Here is a 25,549-nt window from a genome sequence, read left to right on the forward strand (position 1 = left end):
TATCGCCTCCGTGCTCTGATCGGCACGTTGCGTCTTTCAGGTGTGCTGCTGCTTCCATTGCAATTAAAGCGCGACGCAGCTGTCAGATGGCACAGACAGCCATACCTGTTATCCAGGAGCCTTGAATGACGAGATATACTACATGCCATCCATGTCTTTAGCTGATTTGTCAGAATCATTCCTTTCTTGGTGAAACCAAGTGCACTGAACTCCAAAATGATGCGTTTGGGAAGGGCAAATGATTTTGGGTGTGTAAACCCCCACCTCTGTGATCCCTTGCCCTGGTTCCGTATTTCCTTTTTTCATTTGTCTGCTAAATTTGAGCGCGTTTCATGACTGAGGGAATGATGCAGGATTGATTGCAGATGTTTGCAGTCCTTTAGACTAGAGGATGTTTGAATGTTCAGGTGTGGCGTTGCATTACCCAATGAGAAACACAATTATGGCTGTGTCTGTTTTATCTGTCCAGGAGACAGGTTTTTAGTGCAAAAATGCATAAAAGCTGATGGTTGCTGTAACTGTTGTTGGAGCAGTAGTGAAAATGAACCAGCATATAAATGTTCATCATTCTGAGTGCTCTTAATACCAATGGAATATACAAACACACATGCACACACAAATTGGCACATATGCACATATTACTGTCTATTATTCATGCATTTTGCCCCCATAACACAGCCAGGGAGAGAGATCCAGCCATCAGCTTTCTTTGGTCTAACACACAACACAATTCTGGTTGTATAAAGAGGATGTCCAGCAGATTGAATGCTCGCATCATTTTGATGACAGGCTGTCATCGCTGCTGCTTGAAATCATTGATTGCCCTGTCGATCCTAGCGACTTTATTACAATGTGTTCTGGGTGCATTTAAAGGCAGCAGAAGGATGAAAAATTCATTTGGTTGTTCATTCTTGTAGATTGTGCGAGCTCGCCCTCAGCATTAAATTCAACACTCCACTCTTGCATCACTGTCTCATCTGGTATATTTGATGTCACTGCTTCTGTTCCATTCAGACTGAATAGGGAAGGGGAGGGTCAGATGAGAAGCCTGGAAACTGCGTGAAGAAATAAAGTCAGATAACTGCTACCTTTCACAATATAAAGACAACATGTTGTTGCTGTGTCGCTGTAATTCCCCAGCTACACGTCTGTATAGTAGCAGAAGGCTTCAAATCAGGCGATGTCTACAAACATATTTAGTCATTCTTGTACTACATATGGTCTGCAAATTCCAGATTAATTGATTTAATAACAAAGTAATGTGAGCAATCTTCATCTGTCTGAATGAACGTAAATCAAAGGGGTGTGAATTTTCAAGTTGTAGCATTTCTCTTGTAGCACTGGAATACTCTCTGAGGAAGTCATAAACATACAGCCCATGAGAGCTTAAAATGATGCACCGCGTCAGATTGCATCAGGAATTAAAATAGCAGGCCAATGGGCATGAAGCTGTGTTGTGTATTTGCACTATGCTGATAAAAACAATTTGGATCTCTGCAGTGTCGATGGCCCAACATTTGTCAAGTCCTCCCAGAAGTTTTTAACTGACAGAGGCAAAGAGGTGCACTGTCACAGAGGCTAGACTGTCTCTTCCAATCTGCTGGTTCAGAAAAAGATAGCCATGAGGAAACTCACCTTTGACCCAGTTCTATGAATAAACGAAAGATCAAGGCCACCACAGAGGCAGCCCAAGTGTGGGACATTTGCTTCTTGCTTGCAGGCACAATGTGTACCGGTACATACCAAATGCAAATAAAAAAGTTATCCGGCTGCAATTTGTTTGCCAAGTTGTCTGCCATCACCCTGAATGACTGCACATATGACTACAGTGTGATATAAGGAGTTAGTCCTGAGTCTAACTGATAAAAGCACATTAAAGAACAATTTGTCATTTGATGGATTCCCTTTCCCAGGCTACTGCTCTCTTGTTTGCTTACATGTTAACCATAGAAACTCCAGGGTGTAAAAAGGCCTTGGGTACATCTTTAGGAAGAAAGGAGGATTAGAAAAATCTTGACTCGTGAGTATATTGCACTGAACATAATACATTTCATTTACGGGTTTGCTCTTTCCACTAGAATTATCCTGTGGTCTACTGAATGCATTTTCTCTGATTTATGAAAATGAATTATATTTTTTATTTTTTTCCATCTGCTATAGTTTTCAAAATTCAGCTTTTAATGATAAAACTTCACAGATTTCTAATCGTAAAATAAATGTTATTTGTGGATTCTGTTCGTGCTTTGGCTCTTTTTTGTCCTCACCTGAGAGCTGATTTTGTCTTCTATGTATCTCGACAAAGAACCATGGTAAAGAACAGAAGACAAAACAGCTGCTGTTGGAACCAACAGTCAACGGTTCAGCATAAAGTCATCTACCTGCATTCTTTAATTTATGGATTTATCAATAACTTTGTGATTGATATGTTTTTGCAACGGGCGTTGCTAACCAAAGGATCCAAAGGGCTCACCTCTTCAATGCACGTCTTTGAGGTGCACATACAGTATCTCCCATCAAACCAGCTGCCCCTTCAGATCAGACCTCATCTCTCCCCCTATTTTTCCTTTTCTCGCTCCCTCTTTTTCAATATTTTACGGTACAATGATCCTGCTGCTTATTTCCCCATGACTCAGCAGCAATTTGGGGAGGACTTGAGCAACTGAGCTCAGTTTGTGGTCTCAGTGAGATCAGCAGAGGCTGCTCGCTGGTTTTAATGGTGTCGAGGCCGGTGAAGCTCCTGTCATTCAGGAGAACAAATGTCAGGAGATTTTGGTAACGATTCTTTCACGGCTGTTCGTTGAGAGCTCTGAGAATGTACAAAATGAAAAAAACAACATGCTGAGATAATTTTCTATATATTTCAAGGGGGGAAAAAATTAATTAACATTACTTCAGTGAATAAAAGGACCCACTTATCTATCCACAATCCATACTAGTGATGGCTGCCAGTTCTTCCTCTCATATATGACAAATAAATAACATTATATTGACACAGATTTCATCAGCAGCCACACTCTTTTGCCATTTGCTCTCATTTCCTTCTATTTATCTTTTTTTTTCTCTTGACGTGCATGCACGGTGGGGTTAGATAAGCATGTACCAGCTTGCCAACACTTTTTTCCTTTTGTGACAGAAGTAGGCTGTGAATACCAGGCTTTCAGCTCTGGGGAACGTTAACGGGCTGCGCTCTGCTCATTAGCCACGGTCCTGCCCATGATGCTGCCTGTTCGTCATGTCTGCCCTCTGTGCGCAGTGCATTGTAATCAAGTGCACGTGTTCACACACGTGTTTTCACATGTAGCCCCTCAAGCAGTTGATGCTATAAATATATCACAATTTAGTCACAAATAGCCTGTTGAAAAAAATGTTTGTTACTGTCATCCATGTATCACAGCGTTCTGGTAATGCAACCAGATCACTCTTCCTTACATTTGGATGACCTCAATTCCAAATGTACAAATAAATACAAAACGCAAAATGCAAGAGAATTTCAATGAGATGTTTTTTTTTTACTTTAACACCTTTATAAAACAATGGAATAATAAAATGTTAGAAAAGTAAATGGGGAAAAGAAAGATTATTGGACTCAAAAATGATTCCTCTTGTCAATATTTTGTCAGGAAAATGTCTTTCATCTTAGATTTAAATTTAGGATTATAGACGCAGCTGCTCTGCGATTTGCTAAGTCTCCAACCAGGAGTTGAAAAATATAATACTTTTTTCCTAGAAAAAAAATACCCCCAATGAAACAAAAGCACATTTGTTCTACATAATACCTGAAAAATAAACACAAATGGCTATTTTACTGTAGATTTAAGGGGAAATGGAAGTTTCTAATTATTAGCATATATTTCACAGTAGTCCTGAGCGATTGCTGCTGGTGGATTGGTGCATTCAAATGAATCATGTGAGTTATTGAAGGTAATGGGAGTTGGTGGAGGTGAGGTGCTGGGCTCATAATCATCAAGATTGGTAGTAAATATTATATCCCTACCAAAAATCCCCTATTGATTATCAGTATTATCTGTAATCCTTTTCCATCTTTTATTTTTCTTTAATGGAACCCAATTATCTCTATTTATATCCTATGTAACACTGATCTGTACAATCTGCTAGTCCTCAGACCTCAGATAGGAATGAGTAAAATTCCAAGGAGTCAAAAGGAGCATCCTGTCCTTGTCAAGGACGCCGATTTCATTCAAGTAGTCGCAATGTATTGATTTGACACTTGAGGCGACTGACATTTACCGCTAGGTCACTGAGTCCTCTAACTGTCACAGGAGATCCATGATTTCAAGTACACTGTCCTAAATGATTGAGTTCCTTTTATAAACTTGTACGTTTATCCAATAATTTAAATTGAGGTGATTCTGTTGCTTGCACTAAAAATCAAGGAGTAAACCTTTAAAATCACTTTCACCATAGACAATGTAAGATTGAGAAGCAATTTACATTGCCGCGATTGCGCATAAGAAAAAGAGGCAAAAATATAATGTGCCATTCTTGGGAGACTGATACTTTTAAGGATTGTAATTAAACAGCATGTCTACATAGCAAACATTCATTTCAAGCTTGGTCTGGGTCCAAGCCGAGACAATGACAGCACTTCTCCAGGCTGCAGGAAGCTATTGCTTTGTAGCTACCGGTAGTTACACCAATAATCACTACACAATTACTTTTTTTTTTTCACTCTCTTAATTCAATGCTTTTATCTCCCAGAGTTTAAAATTAATTACATTTGTGCAAACTCTTGATATTGTTTGCTTGACTTTCTACAGGCTCTTTATTATACAAATGACAAAACTCAGTGCACAGCCCTTTCATTAGTTGTGGCTAATTAAGTAGAAAAGCTCCATAACCATGCTGCAAATTCTTTTTGTGCCTATTTTTTTAAATACTACTTAACATTACTTATTTGATTACTCATTTTCTACCAGCTATTCCCCTATATTCACAGACTTTAATAAATGCTGGCTAATGCAGGTGTTGATAGATATGTTTTATATATCTCACTATAACCTATTCTCCTATGATCTATTTCATTCTATTCTTATCCTTTTCGCTCAGACAATGTGATCAATAACAGCTTGATGGCGTTTCTTGCCATAATTAGTGGGCTACTGCCTGTGCCGCTCTCTGGCTTTCGAGGATCAGAGAGTTGAGGGTTGACCTCTGTTTCTAAATTTAGCAGACCTGGACATCTGCATTCATTGCTTGAATGGTTGCCTGCATTATATTCCACCTGAGCGCTTACCTAAATTTAATCAATGCAGTTGACTCGGTTTCATATAGATTGAATTATTGGTCGTCGATTGATGGCTGAGTTAAGTGCTTTGTTTGTTAACATGACTTCGCCAACAGTCCATATTTGTGGACTATTCCTGGATGACTTCATACACCCTTTAATACATAAGGATACAATTTTCAGTTCACCTATTTTGGTGTTGTTTGGGATATTTTACACTTTCAGGGCTATATTAGCACTTCAGCCTTTTTTTGGTTTTACTTGCCTGAGAGAAGAAGAAAAAAACCCAGGCACATTTATCATCCAATACTGAATTGAATGATAAATGTGCCTGACATTGTTCCCCGTTCAAACAGCACACACACTGAGACAAAGCTGCTACCAGGAGTGATCCTGTGCAGTGTGTTAATTAATTTTGATTGGACTGTGCAGGCTGTATTGAAGGAAGGGAGGGGGCTGTAGGCTGGCAGAGAGGTAATGACTTCAAGTTGGCATTCCTCAAGTCCATTCCTTATTCAGTTTCAGAGGGAGGACAGCTAAAGGTGGGCTCACAGACTGTCCCATGTTATAAAATAGGGCTCTTTATTAAAAATTGCCATATTTTTGTCCTTATCGTCCATATTTCTTCTCAAATTCCAGGTCACAACAATGATCTACCCCATTCTGGATTTGACTCCCTAACCCTAACCCTCTTTGCGCCAGGTTGAGGCTCGTGATCACAGTTCTTGTCAAGCATTTCATTTATTTGTCAAGTTTATTTAAATATATTCCATGATATTTCCCCTGGGAGGCCCGAGTCTTAATTTGGTATCCACTTCAATCTCCCTATGGCAGAAATTATTTTCTAAACAAATGTGTAATGGAGCTCCCCTTCCGTACAAAACATCTCTTGTTCTCTTTATCCTGATGAAGACCTTGAGAGGGTGGCAAAAAAAGGAACACTGCATGCACTGCAAAACCGGGTTTTTGCTTTGGACGCCCTTTGCCTTTAGATGATGTTCTGGGATCTCTCGGCTGTTTATGTGATCCTGACCTATTTTCAACGCAGTTTGCATCTTCGAGTCAAAATAACATTGCAGTATCTATGCCAGCTGAAAAATAAGACTTTCTATCGTGCTTGTCTTTAGAATGTAACAGTTCTCAACCTTGACATTTGTTTTCATTGAAATCCAATGTACAAGAACTTTGGATGTTTTTGGACTCCGTTGAAGAAGTAAATGTTCACATCTTTTTACTTTGTGAACGTCTGCTGCTGAATTTGAATTATTTAAATGGTCCAGCCGACAGGCGAGCCTTTTAGATTAGCGTGCCATAAAGAATGGAAATGAGGGTTAACACACTGCTCATCAGCACCTCTAAATCTTGATCATTAGCATATTGTATCTCACTGGCTGCCTGGAATCGTCATGGTGACAAAGTCACGTCTCGCAGAAACCAATGTGTCATTTTTATACTTAAACACCGCATGATTAAACGCAGAAGATACAAAGTATTTAGGCAGTTTTAGCGTTCATTGCCGCAAAGTAGCTGTTGGTTAGTGGGATGAATCTCATCTAATTCTTAGCAATAGAGAGAAAAATAAAATGTCCTATGTCTACCCATTTCTTGAATTAGTCCTTACCCTAAATGTGTAATTGTATATATAAAAGGGTATGAGTGGTAAACCTGCAGAGATTATCTCCTGAATCGAGCTGTTTGACCAGTTAACTGTTTTGGTTCCTCTACAGTTTTCTCATAATAAGGCATTTTATTTCAGCGACCCCCCCCCCCCCCCCCCCGCCCCATTTGCACACCCTTGGGTCTAGGTGGGATATATAGCGGAGGAGTATTTAGCAGCTGAAGAGCCAGAGATTTCCCTCAGGAGTTGGTGGAGATGAAAACAGAGACAGAGTGAATTTTGACTTCCGTTCACAAAGTGGCGAGAAACACAACTTAAAATATAATGAACAAAAGTGGATGAATTGAAGAAAATGGCACAGAAACAAAAAGCATTAACATGAATAGACATTTAATGGCTGCCTTCACTCCACCGCTGTCTCCCTGTCATGACTATCGTCATCAGTTCCTGCCAGGTCTGTCTCCTCACAGTGATGCTGATGAGAGGCTCCAACGCTCTTTTCTGTTTCTTATTCCATTATGTCCATCGTGAGTTTTATGCCGCTCCTATTTTCTTGTCTGAAACTCAGCGGATAAAGCCTCGTCCCCTTCCCCCCCCCCTCTGTTCTCCACTCGTCTGTATCCAGCTTCCCTCATTCATCCTGGTAAATTATGCAGGATATTCCACTTTGATCGGTGACTAATTGCTCCAGTTCAACATGCTCCTTATTGAACAACTTGAGTCGGGGGAAAATAAGTTAGATTATTAGCTGAGAGATGAAAATACAATCTTCAGTGGTAAACTTTGTTTCATTAAGCTTGTGATTAAGTAAAACAACAACCAGGAATCATGTATTGCATTGGAGATAACTTGTTACTTATAAATTATCGCCCATCATTGCATTTGAATTGCGTATCTGAGGCGAGGCTGCTTTGCCCTCAGGGCATTATCAGTCCATTCTGCCCATGCAGGCTTGTCAGCAGGGTAAATTAAAAACTACAGTAATGTTTGGTAATTCAGCGTGACTGGAGCTTTTTCATTCGTGCTGGGATTTCTGTTATTACTAATGATGTTTTCTGAGGCTTGAAGCCTGATTAACTTGACGAATGGTGCAGACTGGCAGCCTGGGCTCATCATCCTGTCAGTCTCACTGCTTGTGTGTTTGTGCGTGAAGAAGGGAGGAGCGGTAATGAGTTTGTTGGGGCAGCCTGATTTGGAATCCGATGGGAAAATACTTTCCTTCAGCCCCTCTCTTGTGATACTGCACACCAAACACCAATCCCCTGCAAAGGAACCACGGACCAAACAATGAGCAGCCGTTGGCCTGACAGCCCACCAACGTGAAGGAGGAGTGAATGTATGCTTAATCTTCTTATCGACTCATTCAGTTCAGCATTACATCTCCTTCTTTGGGAAAGGGGGCTTTCATATGGAACTATAGGCAGGAAGGATGAGACAAGAATGCAACCTTTCTGAATGGGAATTAAATGTGTGTGGTTAGTTCTGTAAGTGCAGTCACCAAGTATTCACATGCAGAGGAAAGACATTTTGCTGCTTACGCCTAATTTTAGGGATGTTTATGCAGCATGCCAAAGGAAAAATCGTCAGTTCTTCATTACCTCCGCCAAGGAGGGTATGTTTTTGACTGCGTTTGTCTGTCATACTTTTTAGCAGGATTATGGAAAAACGCTGAATGGATCTTGATGAAAAATAAATCTGAAGATGGGTCTTTGTCTAATTTAGATCCAATTAAATTTTGAGAGCAATTCGGATACAAATGAATCTGAATTTTCCCATTTACTTATAATGGAGGCCGAATGTCCTGACTGAACATCTTGAAATGCCGTGAACTAAAATACCTCCATTTAGATTCCACTGCTCCAGTGACCCTTTATCCCTGCATTCTCTTTGTTTTGTTTTTCGAGTCTTGTGAAATCATTTCCTCGGCTTCAGGCGACAGTCTCGGTGAATGTTCCCCACCTCCTCTGCATGTCTCTGTTTCTGCTGCATGGATATTTTTATTTTTCTGCTCCCATAATTTCTACTCACTCAGTGTCTTTATTCTGTTCAACTATTCTTTGCACATTGACAACGACATTCAGTTTTTTAATTAGCCTTTCTTCTGTCTCTCATTTGTGCCCCCTCCTTTTTTTCTTTGCTTGCCTCCCATCACTTCTTTGTATTTTTGCACACAGATTGAAGGCTTGACAGGGCATGTGGATTCAACATGGTCAAGCATTATTGGATGTATTAGCTTCTCATGTACTTGTACTCACACGTATAGTGCTGTGACTGCCCATAATTCAGTAAATGTTAAAATATACAGACAAACATGTGTCCCCAAATTAACAGGTTGATGGACACGTACACAGAGTGCCAAGTATTCTATCGTATTTATGCAGCACATAATGAGATTAGCACATTAATGGTGGGCTATCAGAAAAAAGAGATAGAGGTAAAGCATCTCTTTTTTTTCCAGCCCACTGCAGACTGCATCATCGCCTCACCCCAGCCCCCCATCCTGGATGTGTGCAGCATTACAAGTAGCTCATTGCTAACCGTGCCAGCGCCAATTAGCTCTGATGGGAAGCTTCTTTATACCTGCAGCAGTGTTTAAAAGCACTTGAACACAACATTTAACAGCTCTTTCATCTTATCAAGAAAAGGAGGAGAAATAGTTGGATTCTGACAAGCTTTCTCCACTCTGGTTCATCATCAAATCATTATGCGGACATCTAATACTGCAAAGTGGGAGGACATTTCTGGAAATATTCCCCCCTCGATGTCTTTCAGTAACGCCTGGCTTTCAGCTACGACTCTTGGGACTGACAATTTGTATATTTCCTGCTTTGTGGGCAGGAAACAAGAATGTTTATAGTGAGTGGCAATATAAAAAAAAAGAAAAACATTATCTTTGTCAACTGAAAAAACAAGTTTAAGCTTAAAATATCAACACATCCAAACTAGGACTTGAACCCAAATGCACGTCTCTCGAGGCAAAGTAAACAATCTTTATTAAAAAAGTACAAATAAAAATCACTCTGACAGAAAAAGTAAAAAAACAAAAAGCTAATTAATACAAAATGTAACTGTAGATTCAAAGCAAAATAATAAACAAAGACTCAAAACCTGACGATGCTTGGAACTTGGAAACAAAGACAAAATCTGAGTTGGCATTGAGGTTGGCATGGAAACGGCACCGGTAGTCTGACAGATGGGACAAGACGAACTGGCATAGGACAAATGAGATAAACTACCGGTATACACAAGGTGAAGGGGTGGAAACAATCAGGATGGGGCAATCACACTGCAGGGAAATGCACAAGGGAAGGAAGGAAGTTGCCTGAAATGAGAGGAGTTAGATCTTATAATAAAACAGGAAGTCATGGGGCAACATGAACACAAGACTAAATCAAATCGGAGTAACTTCTTTGACATGATATCAGTTTGTTGCGTCAGTATATCATTTGATCAAATAGTGCCAAGCAGTGTTAAAGAAGTCAAAAATATATAATTATGTATTTTGATGAGTATCATTCATATTATTTCAACTCATGTTTATATTGTACATTTTGGCTTGAGCTTAACCCATGTGCATGTGAGTCTGTTGGATGGGTGTCTTCTGCTACAGCCAAGATTTAACTGTGCATTACAATTAACACACATCTCACATCTAAAAAATTCTAACTGTGAATTTGCTGTCTCTGCAAATTTGCCTCAACAACGAATTGTTAAAATTAAAACACAATCATAATAAATGTGTTTGAAAACAAAAGGAGGTCGATAAATCAGGTGTCAAGCCATCAAAGCAGCCATCCATGAAAGCCCGGCGCAGAACTCATTAATCAAAGGAAGACCATGATGAATATGTGTGCAATGGGGTTTTGTTTCTCCTTGTTGACTCTGCTATTCAAAACGGTGTGAGAGGAGCAGGGCCTTATGTGAGGCAGGGGATTAAGGATGTATTTAATCCCAGATCATGTTGGTTTAAGCGTGGTTTACAGCATTCGCTTGTGTTGTATGGATTCACATGTACTAAAATGTCATTTTGTTGAGACTATGTTATGTAACATTAATCAAAAATCTAAATGTCATGAAAGATGGTGAGCAATGAGTGGGACCTCATTGAAGCGCTCCACTTCTCCTTTCCTTTTCATGTCTTAATGGTTTAAATCCTTGTTTGTTTGTTTTTTAGTATTCGTTCTTGCTGTTGAATCATCAACATTGATATTATCTTGATAATAATAATACAAATAATCATAAGAATTTCTCCCCAGTAGAAAGAAATCTACTCTCTGCTAGAACGACGGTATTAGTAGAACAAGGCTCACCGAGCTTGCTTGGATTTAATGCCCTACTTATGCAACATGATGCTCCCACTCACTATGAAACCCTTAGGACTACTGTAAAGCTGCTGTGGCCAATATAAATGTCCTGTCTGTGATACTGTACATGCAGATTACATAAGATATATTTATAGTCCATTATTGTCCTACACTGGCGGCTTGTCCAGGGTGTACCCCGTCTCTGGATTCGAAACCAGTGCCTCGCCTAAAGTCAACAATGCTACTGTCTATTTATCATAATGTTTGATAGGGTAGCACACTTGACTCCCAGCCAGAAGGTTCCGGGTCCGTGCAGCATACAGATTTGATCAAACTTTTTTGTTATTGCTACAGTTGGGGGGTTTCCTCACCAACACGGTGGCATAGTTCAAATGGCCCTGATTTCAAATCCCACTACGGGAATGAGATGGAGCAGGGGTGGAGGTGGACCGGTCCAGTTCACTCCATCAGTCCTCTGCTCTACTCCACCACACTAGTTCTGCTCTTCACTCCTTTCTTTCAATGCTGCCGCTAATGGCCTCACCTTAGACATGATAGCACTCTCCTTCTCTGTCTAGATTTGCCCAAAGCTTCATGCGGCAGAGAATACATGCATATAAAATCAGATCTTTCAGTCAGTATCCATGCCTGTGGAAAGAGACACAGTAGAAAGGGGGGGTTACAGTATGCATCCTCTGCCATTAATGGCTGACACACTCACATGGACACAGCATGCATAATGCATGTTTGCTGTGGATAAAGTAGATAAGGATGCAGTACTTTTTACAATGATAATATGGTTTTCAATAACATTTAATGACCTTGATGTGTGAAGCCTTCTTGTTCACACACACACGTGCTTGATGTCACAAGCTGCCCATAGTAAATCACAGGAGGGGTGGATGAGTGCTGGGAATAAAGTATTCCTTTACTGTCATATAGCCAAGTGTGTTTGTGTTGGTCTTCACAGAAAAGGTCATATGTGTTTGACCAAGTGTTCCCCACCAACGCCAGTCAAGAGCAGATCTACAATGTCTGCGCCAAGCAGATTGTCAAAGGTGAGTCACAAGCATGTTAACATTTTAGAATACAGACGGCACACGCTGGCAGTACAATCCCAGCATCCTCAGGTTCTCCTCAGCTTTGTCAATTTACTGGGTCCAGCCGATGGTTGCATTCTTTGCAAGCAGTGAGAAAAGCACTCTTCATAATGGTTATCATATCATGGATCAAAATGCAGTGATGAAAAAGACGCTTTTCACAATGAGTCCATTAGCGTCCCCTGTCAGCCTCAGCACACCTCCTTGCCTCTTTGTCCTCCTGTTAAGAGCCCTTTTCTGTGCCACGCTCGAGTGTGGAACTATTTCGATGGATTCATGACAAAGACTGATTTGGTGTGAAGATTACTTTGTATGCAGCGGGAGAAGGAAATCAAAATGCAAGATAAATTTGGTATTGGAAATTAGTATTGGAAAATTTCATGGTTGGGCCTTTAGAAAAGTGAGAGACTGAGATTAAAAATGAGAGCTGGAATTTGTCAGAGGAAAATGGAAGTAAGCAAGGACAGATAAATATTTGGACACTTATCTGTTACTCTGTTTTGCGCTCTTGTCCTTTTGTCTGTCTTCATTTTAAACATGCTTGGTCTTTCCCTGTCGTGTTTTCCCTCTGGGTCTCTGTTGTTTAGTGATCTCCTCTTTAGTTCTTGTTGGTGAGGGCGCTTCCTATTTCGATATGAGAGCCTTTATGGTTAGCCTGATATGTTTTTCTTCATTTACATTATACATGGGTTTAATTGTCTTCTCAGCACGATGACATCCAGGCATGCAGCAGAGTCGCTGTGTCTCCAATTACATTAATTGAGGGAATAACATAGGATAGTTGCTCCTTGGTGCTGCACTGCTGTTGATGTCAATATTACAGGTAGATGCTGCATATCTGACCAAGTTTAATCAAATAAAGGTTTTCTGAGGCAGAGCTTGAGCTGACTTTGACATCAACGTATTTGTCTTACGTTTTTTTGTTTTTACCTTCCTGACTTTACACACTTACACACTACAATCCATTTTCTTATTGGTATCTTATTGCTATTCTATATATTTTTTTCTCTATAATTAACATGCCGCCCCCGCTCTTTTCTAATTATAGATATACTGAGTGGATACAATGGGACGATTTTTGCTTATGGGCAGACCTGCTCTGGAAAAACACACACCATGGAGGTACAGTGGAGCTAAATATTTTAACTGGTAGACTTCTTGCTGTGCCACAAACATTTGTGTAGTACCTACTGTATAAGTATCTGCTCCTTTGCTGGCCCTGATACATATCTCCATCCATCATTGCCATGTCTTCCTCTCTCATTTTATCGTACTTCTGTTAGAACTAATCTTCTTTACAACTCCCTCTGGGGAATAACCTCTCTCCCTTTCTCATGTCAAAAAGCAGGATTTCTTCTTTTCATTTACAATTTGCTCCACCTAATTCATTCCAGAATCAGCATTCAGTCTAAATATGTCATTCCTATCCTGTCCTGCTCTCCTCATAGGGGAACCTTCATGACTCAGAGGAAATGGGAATCATCCCCCGAATCTCAGAGGACATTTTTGAACATATATTTTCCATGGATGAGAACCTGGAGTTCCACATAAAGGTTGGCCTCGCTTTCCATGTTGGACAGCTTATTCGTGAATGTGGATTTGTCCATTTTTAATCCTATAATATTTGTTGTGCTTTTCTGCCGTCGACACTGTAGTCGTATAAGAGATGACAACACCGCCTCAAACATAGATGAGAGCAGATTTCTGCAACATCATTTTATAAAATTGCACACAGCCTGCACATTTAGTCTCTATATGTAATCAGTGTCCCCATGTTGTTGTTGCTGTTGCAGGTTTCCTACTTTGAGATCTACATGGATAAAATTCGGGACCTCTTGGATGGTGCGTTTGTACATGAAATGCATGGCTTTGCACAGTCCCCATTTATTATTAATACTCTACACTTGTCTTCTAGCAAACGGTTAGCAATTAAATCTCCTATAGCTGCACTTAGGTACAGTAACCTTGCCGTCGTGCAGCAGAGATTTATGGACTTTGTTAGCCCTGGCTTTTAACTTTCAGTGCGCACGCAGTCTGGTTTTATTTTTAAATAGGAGAGTTGGGGATGATTACAGCCTGAGAGGATGAAAATGTGCCTTCACCATGTTTTCATATTTTGTTTGTAAAATAAAAATGAATCGAACCCTTGCTCACTGTTGTCACACATATAATTGTGATTTAGGACAACTCACAAATTAAAAGTTAAATGACCAAAAAGCATCCTTATACATGTGTATATCTGTTTTAGATGACACATAATTGTCCGTGTAGACACACAGAAGCGCCACAAAATTTCAGATGGTTGTATAGTAGTATAAAATGACAGCGAGGCTTGGACAGGGAGTTGTCGGTGGTGTTTTTGTGATTACATCTTTAAGTGAGTCAGAGACAGTGGTAAAGCTTCCATTTGTTTGCAGGTGAGCTTGTAGTAGCCGAGGAACATTTAAGCGGTCAATGCAAAAAATAGTCAACAACAAACAAGATGGATTGAGGCAGTGCAGAGAACAGCACCCAGAAAATGTGATTGTATGGTGATAAAAGAAACACACTCGCTATAGGAAAAGAAGAAACCTCCACCCTGTTGTTAGATTTAATTAACATATGCGATTTAGTATCCGTGCAGACTAATGCAGGATTTAGCGGCAGCATTTACTTGTCCGTTCACTGCATTAGCTCCGGGGAATCTGCTTAACCTCTATGTGGCTCAAAATAATTTAGTTTCACTGAAAACATGCAACACTGACTTCCCTATACAGCGGGGGCATAGACAGGTCTGATTATATTACACCCCCCCCACCCTGAAGAGCAAAGAATATATGAAGATTCTCATTTGCACACAAACACACACTCACAGATCAGATAATGTTTGGAGATAATGTTTGGAGTAAGACAATGACCTCTCTTCGTTTGCCCTCACATTCTAGTGACGAAAACCAACCTGTCAGTGCATGAAGACAAACACAGAGTCCCTTATGTGAAGGTGAGTCAAGCGCCGTTTGGCAAGATTTGGGTCGACTGCTCACACATTTATAGAGGAAAACAGTGCACTATTATACTCTTGTAATGGGTTAGGAGTACCAGAATCCCAATGGGAAATACCATCAAAGGTGTTTGAGAACAACAGAGCCAAGGCTCTGCGGGACATCACCTTCTAGATCTAAACTAACAAACAGTTGATGGCTAACCAACCAGACATAGCAGTGGTGGGCAAAGAGCAAAAGGGGGCGGTGGTGATAAATGTGGCGATACGAGCTCTGTCACAGTTCCAAAGGATAGAAGAACAGCTGGAACAGATGTGTAAGGTCAAAGCTAACATGGTCTCCATGGGAGTAGGAGCACTCGGGGCGGTGGACCTCCAACTGAGAGGGTGGCTTCAGCAGATTATAGGAAAAACATCGGAAGCCTCAGTCGAGAAGAGCACAGTTCTAGGAAGAGCCAAGATACGGCACATAAATATCAACCAGGCATCTGGTAGAGGACCTGAGCTTGATGATACAAATACGACCCCATGAGGGGGTAAGAGGGACATATATATTAATTTCCTTAAAGCACGAGTTAATGTTTGTGTGTCCGTCTTTCATTAAGGGCTGCACAGAGCGATTTGTCACCAGCCCCGAGGAAGTGATGGATGTCATAGATGAAGGGAAGGCCAACCGTCATGTTGCTGTCACCAGTGAGTCAAACACTTGACCTATCCAATGTTCTGATGCTCATGCTCTCGGAAAGCTTCATGTCAGAATTTTGTTTTCTAATACACATCATTAAATTCTCCTCTACTTGCTTTTTTTAAAGACATGAATGAGCACAGCTCTCGCAGCCACAGCATCTTCCTCATTAACATTAAACAAGAAAATGTGGAGACAGAGCAGAAGCTGTGTGGAAAGCTATACCTGGTCGATCTGGCTGGGAGCGAAAAGGTAGGATGATGCACTATTTTTTTCTCAAGACATCAATAATGCTGTTAGCTGTCAGCATTCACTGATCCTTTAACCATCGGGTTTCATCTCAGAAATGCATTTTGAGACACCCATGAACCAGAAACACAGTGCATGTCACCCTGAAAGCATTTGAGAGCAGTCAGTTATTGTTGGTTTTTTTATGCTCTCAGTCAGTGCTCTATATATTTTTTTTAATTCTGCGTCATAAGGGATCTGTCTCCGAGACGGGAGGATCTGTCCTTATTTCTAGGGAGGGCTCTCTGATGCATTTATGAAGATTTATGTTTGATCATTATGAATTTTCCAATAATTTTCACTAATATGAGCCAGACAAATATTTTCAGAGAAAAAGAGAAACTGATTTGTAATCCCCATTCAGTTCAGCCCTTAAAGAGGTTTCAGCTGAGAGTGGTCAAACTGAGGGGAGCAACAGACAACTATCTGTCCCCATGTTTCAGTGTCTTTAGGATGCCATGATGTGATATGCCTTTCTTCTTTGAGTCTTGCATCAATGCTTTCAAAAGGCAGAAGAATCTTTCTGCCTCCCATCTGTTTTTGACTTTTAAAATGCAAGGCAGACTGCACGTGCTTTCATTGATGGGCCTATTATTTCTGTCAAATATTCTTTAAAAAAGGTCAAGTTTGATGACAGCAAATAGAGATTTCTGAGTCAGTAATTTTATTTGTTTGAATGGAGGCCATAGGCAGTAATAGTAAGTAGTAGTGGTAATGGTCAGATGAACATCAAGGAACTATAGTACCTTTTAAATGAAGTATAACAGGAAGATCAATGCTTTTAATGCTGATTAATGCACATTGTGAACGCATTCTTCCTATATTTCATGTGTCAGGTCAGTAAGACGGGTGCAGAGGGAGCAGTGCTGGATGAGGCCAAGAACATCAACAAGTCTCTATCGGCCCTGGGGAACGTCATCTCAGCCTTGGCTGAGGGAACGGTGCGTTGGAAACATCCTCGCCGCCTCTTAACTAGGCCTCTGGAGCACCACAGCTGCCTCATGCTTTACCTTGTAATTGCTTTGTTTTAACAGATGTGATACTTGCTGCCAAAGCAATCTGTTTTACAAGAGGGACATTATGCTGCAGTGATGTTATTGAACAAATTAGATGAGTGTCTTTCTCTTGTTTAAGCGACAGTGGTCGCTCAAAGTCATATTGCGTAAATAAGCCCAGTCTATTTATAGGAATAAAGCTAAACCTATTTGAGAGAAATGCCTTGAATGTTTTATGGAATATAATTACTTACTTTGTCGCTGAGGTGTTATCAGTACTCATGTCCATCTGTCGACATTTAGCTTACTTGCAGAAACTAGGGGGAAGATGTTTGTTGGGTTCAGTGAGCCTCTGGGACACTGACCAGTGCCTGTGTTAAGCTATAGCACATAAGGAGGTAGCTTTTTACCTGAAAATCATGAGAATGGCACAGGTGAATGATGCCTTTTCACTGCAGTCTGTGGAAGAATGCAAACGTCAAACACAATATTTTGCTTTCAATCATGCATGGAAAGTAATAATTTCAAAAGTGGCAGAGCGATAAGAAAAGTGTTGTTGCTGGATATAAGCCAGGATGTTGCAAAATCCTCTTATTTCTATTATGGAGTCGTTGCAGTTTAATTTGGAATAATGCTTTATTAGCATGCCAGCTAACTATTAACCCCTAAATTATTCCCAGTTTGTAGCAAATAAAACATTACATCACCTATAATGTACCTCACATGGAATTCATTGTCCAATGAATTGGCTCTGACTGAATCCCTCACAAGAATTCAGAGCTTTGCTGGCTTTCAATCTGAACTCATTAAGCAAGGTCATGGTGTCATTCAAGGTGATACAGTGAATGTTGCAGCAATGATAAATAAATATTTCTCTCTCTTCCTGAAGATGCTCATAGTACTGCGTGAGAACACCTGTAAAAAGAAATGTGTGCACATATTGATGCAGAAATTGAGATTCATCCTCAATCTTTTAATGCTTTAATGTCTTTGTCATGCCATCTTTATTCCACTCTCTTCTTTCCGTGATCTCTTTTTCAGAAATCCCACGTGCCTTACCGTGACAGCAAAATGACGCGCATCTTGCAGGACTCGCTTGGAGGGAATTGTCGCACCACCATGTTCATATGCTGCTCTCCCTCCAGCTACAACGATGTAGAGACCAAATCCACCTTGATGTTCGGCCAACGGTAACGTGCATCCATGCTTCAAGTTCTATGTTTGTTTCACTGAGATTCAGCTTTCAGGATGTTTTTATGCTCAGCTCAGATATGTTGTTCATTCATTCATTCATTCATCTTCCTAACACACACACACACACACACACACACACCAATGGGCACTTTAGTGTAACCAATTCACCTAATTTGAATGGCTTTTGGTGGTGGGACAACCCACGCAGACACAGGGAGAACTTTGCTTTGATCAACTTCAGCCTTCTTCAGAGGCAAGGGCTCCCTTGTAATTGGGTTTCAGATTGTGCTGAGATTGCTTAAAAAACCTTCCTTTTATCCTCTGGAGTTTCTGCAGTCATAGAAGCAGACATCTGTGTTCTTGCCAACTTTGCATTCCTACAGTTTGCTGTCAAATCACAGAAATGCACAGACGAGAAGAAAGACATCTTCCCGAAAGAAGAGAATTTTTATGCATCTGGAGTCTTTTGTTTTTCTCCTGACCTATGGGTTTCTTCAACAGAGACTGACATGACAGTTGGGTGAAATAAATAATATATGATGAAGAAAAGCAAGTAACAGAAACCACAGCAGATATTTTAAATGTCACTGAGTACTTCCCCAACAGAGTATAATTAAGTGATATGAATTTCACATTTGGAGCAGAATGATACAGCTGCAGAATTATGAATGTTTGACATCTATAACGCCACAACTGAGTAATAATTTATAAACACATACAGTTCCCAATCCTCTGATGAATTGTGTGATTTCAATTTGATGTTAATATGTGTAATGAGGTCTGGTGCAATAAGGTTTTTGCCTCTTAGTGCCTCCCTTTCCCTACATGCGTCACAAAAAGCCAATTTGCATATACATTTATAACCATGAACATCGTTTCCATTGAGCAGCTAAATCTCTTTTGGTAGTTCCTCTGCGCTCTGTTGTTTTCTCACATTTTCTTTCTTTGTTCCTTTCCGTCTCCCCCCTCACACCATTTCCTCCCCTTCTTCTCTTTTCCGCTCTTTCTCTGTTTCTCTCCATATCAATCAGAGCGAAGACCATTAGAAATACTGTATCAGTGAATCTGGAGCTCACAGCAGAGCAGTGGAAGAAGAAATATGAGAGGGAAAAGGAGAAGAACAGGTCACTGAAGGAGACGGCTCAAAGGCTGGAAGCTGAACTGAACCGCTGGAGGAACGGTAATACTGTTACTGATACACAGAATCAGTGCGTCTTCAGGTCGGGAAAGCATAGTCATCGACAATATCAACAATATTATCACCTCCACAAATGGGATATGTAATCAGCCTGTTATTCTGCTATTAGCTGCATAGCCATGATAGCTTATGCAGTTTGTCCCAAGGGGATGAAGTCGGCAGCATTGCAGATGCATCATGGCTTGTTGACATTAGTTTTCAGTTGCTTTAAGTGTGAATTTAACTTCATGTGATATCATCTGCATGCACGCCAGACAGTGGATGATTTAGGACAGCAGCCAAACAGACTTGCTGAAGTTGCGCCAAAAACCGTAAACTTAAAAATCCCTTTTTGTCTGGTTTTTGTCTGACTATTCACATTTGACACTTTGTGTATTTTCATTCCCCATACACCGTGCCGAAGGCGACCGTGGATGCCTGATTTATGGCTTATTATGTGTAAATCATCCTCATAGCAGTGAGCGCTAATCACACCTAGGGATCGTCGTAACCTCTTCTGATCCTTTTGCTCTGTCAGCACCCATACACTTGCGTTTGTGCACACACACACATGCACGCATACGTAAAGGTTGAACACATTCATTCTTAATTTGGGTGCTCACCTTTCGAAGCGCCCTCCCTACTGGACTGTGGGCCCATTCGACTGTCAGCCCTCTCATCGGTAGAGATGGGCTGACATTCAAAGCTGTGTAATAAATCTTTTATGAAGATTTTTGTGTGTATTTTTTATTTTCCCTGAATTTTTGAAAAGTTCCTGCAGATCTTTATTGAACACTCATCACTGAAAATGATTTTAATGTATTGCTTCATCCCCCTTAGTTACGCTCAGTCTCCAACAGACACAAAAAAACAACAACTTAGTCTCTGCTTTCATTTTTTTCATCGATGCATCTCACAATTTAGTGCTTTTAATTTCGTAATGGATCATTTTGACAACACAGTTGCCTCCACTCACCCCCCTCTTAGGCTAAGAGCATCGAGGGATGAATGCTGCTGACCTCCGTACTGCACCGCATTACACGAGTCTTTAGTCAGGCATGGCTTGAAGGCAGGAACAGCTGTCTCACACAGTAAATTAAATTCCATCTTCTCCAGTCCCCCTGCAGACAGGTGGCACTTTAAAATGGACGAGAGTATGTGAAAGGTAGATTTACTGTAAGAGTCTAACTATTCATTTATTCTTCCTTTTCTCAAAGGGAGGCACAATTAATTGACACAATGCAATACTAGTGTTGTCAGAGCAATAGCATTTGAAACAAATGCATTAGGATCTCTCACTGAAATAATGGTGAAAAAATACTCATAGTGATCATATATAAAAAAAAAAACACTGATTGATATGTCAGCATTTAGTGCTTGCAAGAATATTTGATCTCACAAAATAAAATACTGTAGTTTAACAGAATACACCAACCGAGTGCTTGGCTGCCGAAAAAAGATGCAAACTCTTGATTTCTACTATTAACTCCTTGTATGCCATTCGAGAGAAAAAGCCAGAAAACAATTTAATAAAACTGAATGTACTTTTGGGAAACAGTATGGCTGTGTCTGTCCTCGTGAATAATATGACTAGTTGGCATGTTAAATATTTAGCTTATGTGAAAGGATCTTTGCATTTATCAGGAAATCAATAAGAAAAGGCTGTACTGAATATGTACTATTTTTTGAGGGGGCTATATTTATTTTGTTCAATTCAACAGAACAGATTTACTGTTTTAGCATAAATCTGTTAATGCTTTTCAAGAAAAACAATCAAACCAGAGACATATACAAAGAGATAAGAACAACATCAAAAATGTTATGTTTCGTCCCTCAACTTTAGGTGAGGATGTTGAGTTAGAGGATGTGACTCCAGGATCAGAGGATATCCCCCTGGTGCCTCATGAATCCGAGGAGCCGCTTCTTGACATCTGCCACCCTTGCAGCCCCTGCAGCCCTTGCTCACTTGCCTCCTCCATTGTGGTTCATATCTCTGAGGAGGAGAGGCAGAAGTATGAGGAGGAGATCCGCAAGCTTTACAAACAGATGGACGATAAGGTGATGAACAGATGACGCTTGGTGATGTAGAGTCATGCATGCCACTCACGTATTATAAATGATAATGAATTGAGGATCGGGCACATAGCAGCAACTAATCTAGTTACTATTAGGAATAGGTGTCATTGAGGGAATAGTAATGTTTTGCATTAAAAAGGATGAAAGATGTAATTTACTAACAGATCTGTGCTGTGCTTAACGGGGCTTCGGTTTATGTTTGTTGTTCTCTAGATTTTTCACATGGGAAATAAGATGTAGAATACAACGTCTGATAAAATATGTCGCATGTTCAACACCTTGAAGCAGGTGTGCCTGTACTGTAACCAATGCATGTAAATCAATAACACTGTACATGAACTGTTCCTATTCCATATGTCTCTTTGCCTCTGAAGGATGATGAGATCAATCACCAGAGCCAGATGGTGGAGAAACTGAAGAAGCAGATGCTCGACCAGGAAGAGGTAGAAGCCCTCGTTTTTAAATCCGTTCATCAGATTGGTTAAATGGCCCGTAGTTGGCAGCAGCTAAAAATGGTGCAATCAGAAGCCCGATCGGATAGAACCCATCCGTGAGGTATATTAACTCACCTTCGAGGTGGCTGAGGAAAAAAAAAAAAGCAGTGTTCAGGTGGCAGAGAGCATTTGACTCAAGACACATAAAACTGTATTGTTTGTTGAGTGTGATTTGTGCATTCACATCACTTAAAATAGAGGTTTCACTGGTGGCTCAGAAACAAATGACTGCTGGACTAATCAATAAAAAGATTGATGAGCAACTGAAGAGCTGCAACATAACGGCCGATAAACGAATAAAGGAAGAGATCGCTACCTTTAGAAATGCTGCATGTTAGAGAAAATGATTTTCAGCCCCTTTTCTCACATAAATCTGCAGTAAACAGGTCTGACTGTGTGTTTTTGGATGAACCAGAGTTAAGATGTAATTACGTGCGTGCTGCATGCATTCATAGCAGGAGCTAAAACAGCGAGCTAAGCGTCCTGAGGCGAGGTTCGCCATGCAGTACAAACCGCCAAATAAATAAGCTCATTCATATTCCAAAAATGAGCCTGCTGGGGTTTGAACTGACATAATGGTAACTGCCTTAGCTTGTGTATGGTAATATCATTTTACATCCATTTATTCCAGCACAATGTGCGCCCAATGGTGCATACGGGCAGCCTGGGAGGAGGAACATCCACATTTAATGAGTTCCATTCAGCAAACCAACCCATGTTGCGAGGCAGCAGAACCAATCCAAGCCAGCAGCATTAGGACAGAACACTATCACCTCTGACTGTGTCAATATTTGGACTGTTTTTCATCTGTTCCTGTTATGGCGTGACACTGTTTTGCCTCTAATTAACAACACGAGATAGAATAACTTGTCTTGTGAAGACAGCAGAGGATTCTGCTCAACAGTCGACCATCTGTGTTCCTTTTTAAATCAGATATTTTATGAGTAGCTATGCGCATTTGAATCTTTTTTTTTTTAAACTGTTATTGTTTCTTATAGCTGTTGGCATCATCCAAGGGTGACAGTGAAAAGGTGCAGTCAGAGCTTGGCAGGCTGCAGACGGAGAATGAATCTGCTAAGTCTGAGGTGAAGGAAGTTCTCCAGGCCCTGGAGGAGCTGGCAGTCAACTATGACCAGAAGAGCGCGGAGTTGGAGGAGAAGAGCATCCAGAACAAACTACTGGCTGAGGAGCTTGCAAAGAAAATGGTAGGTCTTGCTTCAAGCTTAGCTCATAACTTCAGTTTGACATGGGGGGCCAGCGATCCATTTTGTTAAATTGTAAAATACATCTGGCACAGTTAACCTACAAAGCCAAATCTTAAAAAGGAAATTAAAAAAAAATTATTTAACACAACATAATTTATAATCAGACATATGTCAATCTTTGAGGAAGGAGGCTTTTAATGTATTGAAAAAAAGTGCATTTTAAATTGGTGATTGTTTCCCTTTTGAGTTATGGGAATGTAGAGACAATGAAAAACGGCTTCCTCTGTTTTTGTTCCAGCGTCAGAAAATGTGATGTCGTGCTTCAATGCACCAATCAGAGTTTAACAAACATTGTAATCAGGGTATGGTGTTTACTATAAACCATACCACACTGACACACTTGATAATGTCATAAAAAGTTCTAGAATAGTTTCATATTTTACTGTATCCCTGCTAATATCCAGGGTGGTAGCTTTTTAGTTTCCACATCTGCATTAGAAATATGTGCAGAGAAAATGGTGCGTACTTATCATACATCATCTTCACCGCACCGTCTCCTCAGTGTCTTCATCACTGCTTGTTTTCCTCTGGAGGAGGAGATGCTTCCATCCTTCCTCACTGCCATTCACCTGCTCCCTCAACCACCTCCTTTAATCCCCTCAATCCTCCTGAGTCTCTGACTCTTAATCTGATTAACTTCCTTCGTCAACCAGCCATCTCTACATTTCAATTGTCTTATCATCACGTTTTAAATTGATTTATTAGCCCTTCATTCCTCTCTCCTCATTGCTTTACACACACATATCATATCTCAGTTCAGGTTTTACTGGCTATCTTGCTGCATTCATATTTTGTTATGAGAAAATAGTCATATAACTGGATGTTAATGGAGATAAATAAGTTATGGTTGAAAAAGGAGTAAGTTCTACTGTGTTTAATCAAGAGGCTAAATGGGGCTTTCGCTTGACTGATGATCTGTTGGGGCAGTTACTCAAATACTCCATTAGAGAGGAGCTTGTGTACAATATTTGTGGCATTGTCCGATCCACTGATATAAAATGAAAACCTTCACGGTGTGTGTCACTCCACCACTGGGCAAAAAAGTTCCCAAGCTATTGATATATTTGAAATGGTTCTTGCTCATGGTCACACGGAACTAAACCAAGTACCAGGCTGTTGAATTTGGATATCCTCTTTGATGATTTCAAAATTGTAATTTTGAAAGCTGATTTTTTTTTTTTTTTTCTTCTGGGGTAGCACTGGGATTATTTACAGATGTGTCCCATCCAAAAACAGACATTTCCACTTATGACAATATTGCCCTCCCTGATTTTGAATTGTCTTTGAATCAGACCTGTATAAATTGAACCCCAATTATTTCATTGGGTTCAAGCCCACTGGGGCTACAGTGCCGTTTAGAGGAGGCGATGGGGGTGTAAGCTCATCAGTCACTCTCCAACATTCTTTTATTCCGTGCTGATGCTATCAAACCCCATCTTGATCGTTTATTGTTTATTGATTTGTAATTTGGAGGCCATTTAGTTTTCCTTCTTGGACGTCTTGGACGAGAATGAGGTCGGGTCAGTGTTTCATAGCCGTGGAAGCGCTCAAGTTAAAGGACTCTCAATTCTTCTATCTCAGTTTCTTGGCTACAATTTTTTATTATTATTATTACCCTGTTATTTTCCCATCTCCACTGCTGGGTTTTCTCTCATACTCATTGTTACATACTTTGCTTGGCACTCATCTTTTGTCTCTTTTTTGCTCTCTCGCTTCACTCCTGTCTTCCAACAGGCTCACCTAATGGCTTTAGAGATGGAGCTGTCGCATATACAGGAAGTGAGCAGCCACCAAAGGAAACGCATTGCTGAGATTCTCAATGGCATGATGAGGGACCTGAGTGAGTTTAGCACCATTGTTGGAAACCGAGACCTCAAGCTGGTGAGTGACAACAAGACAAACAAGCATGCCTAAATATTTAATCCCCATATTTCTATGCAATCACATTCCAAAGATTATTTTTTATTTTTTTGGTTACAGTTGATATCATTTCTATTAAAAAACATTATTTAAAAAATATATATCCTATTCACCATACATGCACACTTCTGGGACCTTCACATTGAACACAAACTATGTCTGAATATAAATAAATGCCCAAACATAAGATTAGCATCTCATTTATAAA

The 25,549-nt window shown here is 40.3% G+C and overlaps 1 protein-coding gene across 1 annotated transcript in view; it reads left to right on the top strand.

Annotated features, from left to right (window-relative positions):
• The window catches only part of LOC137914724 (kinesin heavy chain-like), a 36,169-nt gene that overhangs the window by 275 nt on the left and 10,345 nt on the right, over positions 1–25,549 (top strand). The window contains exons 2-15 of the mRNA XM_068758220.1: positions 12,138–12,225; positions 13,316–13,389; positions 13,716–13,820; positions 14,061–14,109; positions 15,192–15,247; positions 15,853–15,940; positions 16,060–16,184; positions 17,057–17,161; positions 18,257–18,405; positions 19,441–19,589; positions 21,430–21,644; positions 22,037–22,105; positions 23,155–23,361; positions 25,156–25,302. Of these exons, the coding sequence (XP_068614321.1) occupies positions 12,138–12,225; positions 13,316–13,389; positions 13,716–13,820; positions 14,061–14,109; positions 15,192–15,247; positions 15,853–15,940; positions 16,060–16,184; positions 17,057–17,161; positions 18,257–18,405; positions 19,441–19,589; positions 21,430–21,644; positions 22,037–22,105; positions 23,155–23,361; positions 25,156–25,302 (1,626 nt within the window). The remainder of the gene's footprint in view (positions 1–12,137; positions 12,226–13,315; positions 13,390–13,715; positions 13,821–14,060; positions 14,110–15,191; positions 15,248–15,852; positions 15,941–16,059; positions 16,185–17,056; positions 17,162–18,256; positions 18,406–19,440; positions 19,590–21,429; positions 21,645–22,036; positions 22,106–23,154; positions 23,362–25,155; positions 25,303–25,549) is intronic.

The sequence above is a fragment of the Brachionichthys hirsutus genome, unplaced genomic scaffold, assembly GCF_040956055.1.
Source record: "Brachionichthys hirsutus isolate HB-005 unplaced genomic scaffold, CSIRO-AGI_Bhir_v1 contig_1437, whole genome shotgun sequence".
NCBI lineage: Eukaryota > Metazoa > Chordata > Actinopteri > Lophiiformes > Brachionichthyidae > Brachionichthys > Brachionichthys hirsutus.